The sequence below is a fragment of the Parus major genome, chromosome 14 (genome assembly GCF_001522545.3).
Source record: "Parus major isolate Abel chromosome 14, Parus_major1.1, whole genome shotgun sequence".
Classification (NCBI taxonomy): Eukaryota; Metazoa; Chordata; class Aves; order Passeriformes; family Paridae; genus Parus; species Parus major.
In genome coordinates, this window is record NC_031783.1 from 15,757,098 (window position 1) to 15,761,143 (window position 4,046).

The 4,046-nt window shown below is 56.6% G+C and overlaps 1 protein-coding gene across 1 annotated transcript in view; it reads right to left on the reverse strand.

Annotated features, from left to right (window-relative positions):
- Window positions 1–423: 423 nt before the first annotated feature.
- Window positions 424–4,046, reverse strand: part of HS3ST2 (heparan sulfate-glucosamine 3-sulfotransferase 2) — a gene marked incomplete at its 5' end in the record, with an annotated part of 11,146 nt that continues 7,523 nt past the window's right edge. The window contains one exon of the mRNA XM_015642410.1: window positions 424–1,686. Within this exon, the coding sequence (XP_015497896.1) occupies window positions 1,068–1,686 (619 nt within the window). The remainder of the gene's footprint in view (window positions 1,687–4,046) is intronic.

The following is a 4,046-nucleotide window of genomic DNA, read 5'->3' on the forward strand; positions in this document are numbered from 1 at the left end:
CTCCTGCCCATAACTGCCTCTGGGTCCCCTCGCTGCTGTGTCTTCCCCTGTGGCTGGCAGTGGCAGAGATGCAGATGGGTGTTTCCTAGGTGTCCACTAATTAACTCCAATTTTTTCCTGTAAGAGCTCACTGGTTACTAATCACTCGCAGTAAGACCTTGCAAACTGCTCCATGGTGTGTTGCATCCCTACACGGCCACTGCATCATTCTGAGACATCCCCAGCCCTGGGCCAGAGGACGAGCCTGGGGAGCCCCAGGCAGGGCTGTGCCTCGGGTCCCCTCGGTTGTGTCGGTCTGACCCCCCGTCCTGCCCGAGCCCCTGCCCGTTCCCTCTCCTGCCTGCGGCTCTGGGGGCTCCCCGTGGCCCCCCAGCTGTGCCCGGGGGCTGCCCAGCCCTGCCCTAAGAACAGCCCATGCATACGGACTGGTGGAAGCCACTTTATTTACATGAAGGGATCACAAGCTGAACAAGGAAACTAGTGCCACTAAAGTACCCGTAACAGCAGGATTCTGTGCTTTATTCACAGGACAAAATATCAGTACAACATTTTCCATAGACTTCTTTGTCAGGCAGATACATCTCTCTGTCCTCATGGGTACACATGGTGGCAAGTGACAAAGGCAGAGTGGAGTGGCTGCAGCTGTGCCTGCCCAGGACGGGGCTGGCAGGGACAGTCCCACCGTGCAGGAGCACCCATCTGCTCTGGGACACAGAGGGATGTGCTTTACAGCAGCCTGGACACGGGCTGGGGCCGTCTGTGGCCCTGGGGACCACGTGGTGCTAAGGGCACACAGGACCCCACGGAGGAAACCACGTCTCTGCTGACCCGCTGGGACAGGCAGTGCTGCTGGGCACTCATCCCTCGGCTTGCTGGCTGCAGCAGGACTGAGTCTGCCTGATCTTGGTTCTCTCCGGAGCGCTGCAGACTCCTGAGCCACGGGGAAAGGCCTTGCCTGCCTCTGCTCACAATGCTCCGTGGGCTGAGGGGGGTCCTGGCTCCAGCCCCTCGGGCTCTCCTCACAGAAGACTGCAGCTCCATGTCACTGCAGCTCTGCTCCCGGACACTTACTCCCACCTGAAGTCCTGCCCGACTGTTTCATAGAATTTGATATTATAAGGTCTATAAAAGTCCCGAAGCTGCTCGATCACCTCGGGGTCTATCTGCACGTGAGTCCTGCCCTTGGACTTGCCAAGGCAGCGAGGCAAGCCGCTGCTCTCCGACTTCTTCAGGCACGGGAAGCCTTTTGTCTTGTTGAAGTAGAAGTGCTTGTCTGTGATGACCCGTTTGATGCCCAGGAAGTCCTGCACTTTGGCCATCTCCCCCGCGGGGTCCGTGATCAGCTTCTCGCCGCTGACAAAGTGAATCTGCGAGAGAGGGAAGTACTGGAGCCAGCTCTGCAGGTGCACGGCGTACATCCCGATGCGGATGGCGTTCCAGGAGGTGTCCACCAGCCCCAGGCTGCGGTTGCGGAAGGTCAGCCCCTCGAAGGTGGGGATGTCCGGCTTCTTGGAGAGCGTCTGCGTGTAGTCCGAGATGGCGCGGGTGACGGGGTTCCGCACCACCACGATCAGCTTCGTGTCCCGGGACATGTTGAAGATGCGCCGCGGGGCCTCCTTGGTGACAAAGTAGCTGGGGGTCTTCTCCACTGTGATCTGGCTGTCAAGTGTTCGTGGCATCAGGCTCCTGCAAGCCAAGCAGAAGGTGATGGTAAGGAAGGAGCCGGGACAGGCACCAGGAGGTGGTGGCTGTGCCATGGGGCTGGGGACATGTCCCCTCCCAGTGGGACAAAGCAGGCACAGATCCCTCCTGCAGCACTGTGGAGGACCTTGGCCATGGACGACTTCCAGGTCCATCCCAGTCCCAGGGAGCCTGGGCAGAGGACGGGGGCACCGGCAGCCCCACACACAATAGCGAGTGTTTGTCCAGTGCCAGGGTGTGATGGCTGTGCCACACCACCGCCACAAGGAGCCTTGGGGAGCAATGGACAGGCCCCAGGGGGCTGTGGGGCTTGTGCCCAGCAGGGCATCAGCCACCCCACCAGGGCCTGACCAGGCCCAAGAGCTCCACGTGGGCTCCTGGGTGCACCCATCTGCTTCTGGCACTGGGAGCTGGGCTGCAGGCCAGGCAAGGAGCACCAGCCTGGGGGAAATGCAGCATCCCTGCAGCCCAGCTTAGCACTAATTAAATCATTTGCTTTGACATCTGAACATCCAAATCAAATAAAAACTAATGGGATGGAAAGATTTATAAATTGGTCTTGTGTTACTAGAGTAAACTATCAAATCCACTGCTGTCAGATTCATGGCACTGGAGGTCCCCTGGCTCCCGGCAGGGAGCAGGAGGGGAGCAGGCAGGGAATGCCAGGCTGGAGTGGACAGGGAGCTGTGGTGGCCAGGATGAGGCCAGCACCCTTCTGCTGCATCCCCTGCCCCGCAGCGTCCTGTGGCACCAGCAGCTGCTGCGGTGTGAGCAGGCACAGCCCGAATTCGGCTTGTGGAGCTCCCTGTGGCCCCACAAGGCACATCCCCAGGCAGAGGCTTTGTGGCTTTGAGGCCAGGGAAAGCAAACACCATCCCTGGCTGCAGGATTTGTGACAGCATCCTGTCCCACTGCAGAGCACAAGGCACCGAGTGAGGGTGGCTAAGGGACCAGGGCCTGGCACCTCTGGCACCCCTGAAACACAACCCACAGCCAGAGGTGTTGGGCTGATGAAACTGGGAGGAGATCCAAGAGCAGCCCACAACACCCTGTGTGACAAGAGGACAGAGGTGGAAGAGCCCAGGACATGATGGGGAGAGGTGGCACACGCCGAGGGCACCATCCCACACATCCCCATGTGCTCTTCACCAGCTTCCTAACTTGAGAGAAAACAAACTAATTTTTAATAATTAGTCAGCATAAATTAGCAGGGCTGGTTTACTGAGGTACCTGAGCATGGATGGCGCTTAATTGGCTTTTCCCAGCGCTCAGCTTCAAAGTCCATAAATACCAATTACGATTCCCATTGGTTAATGACGGCCAGGAAACACTAATTCAGTGCAGGCACATGGCTCTATCTCCACATCACAAACAAGTTTCACCATAAATCAGCACAGGACAGCTCTGTAAGTGATCCACTATTGCAATATATTGTGGAGAATCATAAAACTGCTGTTTCATTAATGGCTCATCCTCAAGCCTGTTAGACTTTCATTACTTGAGTTATTAGGTCCATGCATTCAAAATACAAAATTACAGGTTCTAATCCATTATGTAAAACACAAAACCTCTGCATAGTAAATTACTGAAATGAGACAAGAGTTGTTTTTTTAAATGGACTCCCAGTGTTTGCCGCTCCTGAGCAGCAGAGACTGCTGAGACAACAAAACACAGCACGGGCAGATAAATAAATCACCAGTGAAGCCATGCAAGGGGGAGAGATGTCACCCAGGCATTCATTTTCCCGCTAACAGCAGGATCCCCAGGGCTGCAGGAGCAGGGAAATGCATGGCAAACTTAATTACACCAGACTTTAAAGTAATATTTTTGGACTTCTGCATTCACAGGGTTATTTGCATACAAATAGCATGTCACACGGCTTTAAGGCCCCGGCTTGCATGTGTAGGTGTGAAGGTTCTTGGTGCTGGCCCCAGGGCTCCAGCAGGAGCTGCTGTCTGGCCATGTCCCGTGGCTCCAGGGATGTCCCCAGCTGGCCTTAGCACTGGCTGCTGGCACTGCTGAGCCAGCTGCTGCCAGCACGGGGACAGCGATGTACGAGTGACACTGGCGGGGGGAGGACGGCTCTGCCTGCAGGGACAGCATTAATTCCTCCTGAATTAGAGATTACTTGCACTAGAGCTGCCCGATCCTTAGAGGCCTCTAGTGCCATGGGTATGGGCACGAAGAGTCCCTTCAGCCCAGGTCTAGGGGCTGTGTTTGCCCATGTTAGTGACATGGGGACACTGTGGGTACAGCCAGGGGAGCTGCTGTGCCCTGCTGTGCCCTGCAGTCCCTGGGAGCCAGCACAGCCCCACAAGCCCAGCACAGCCCCACAAGCCCAGCAC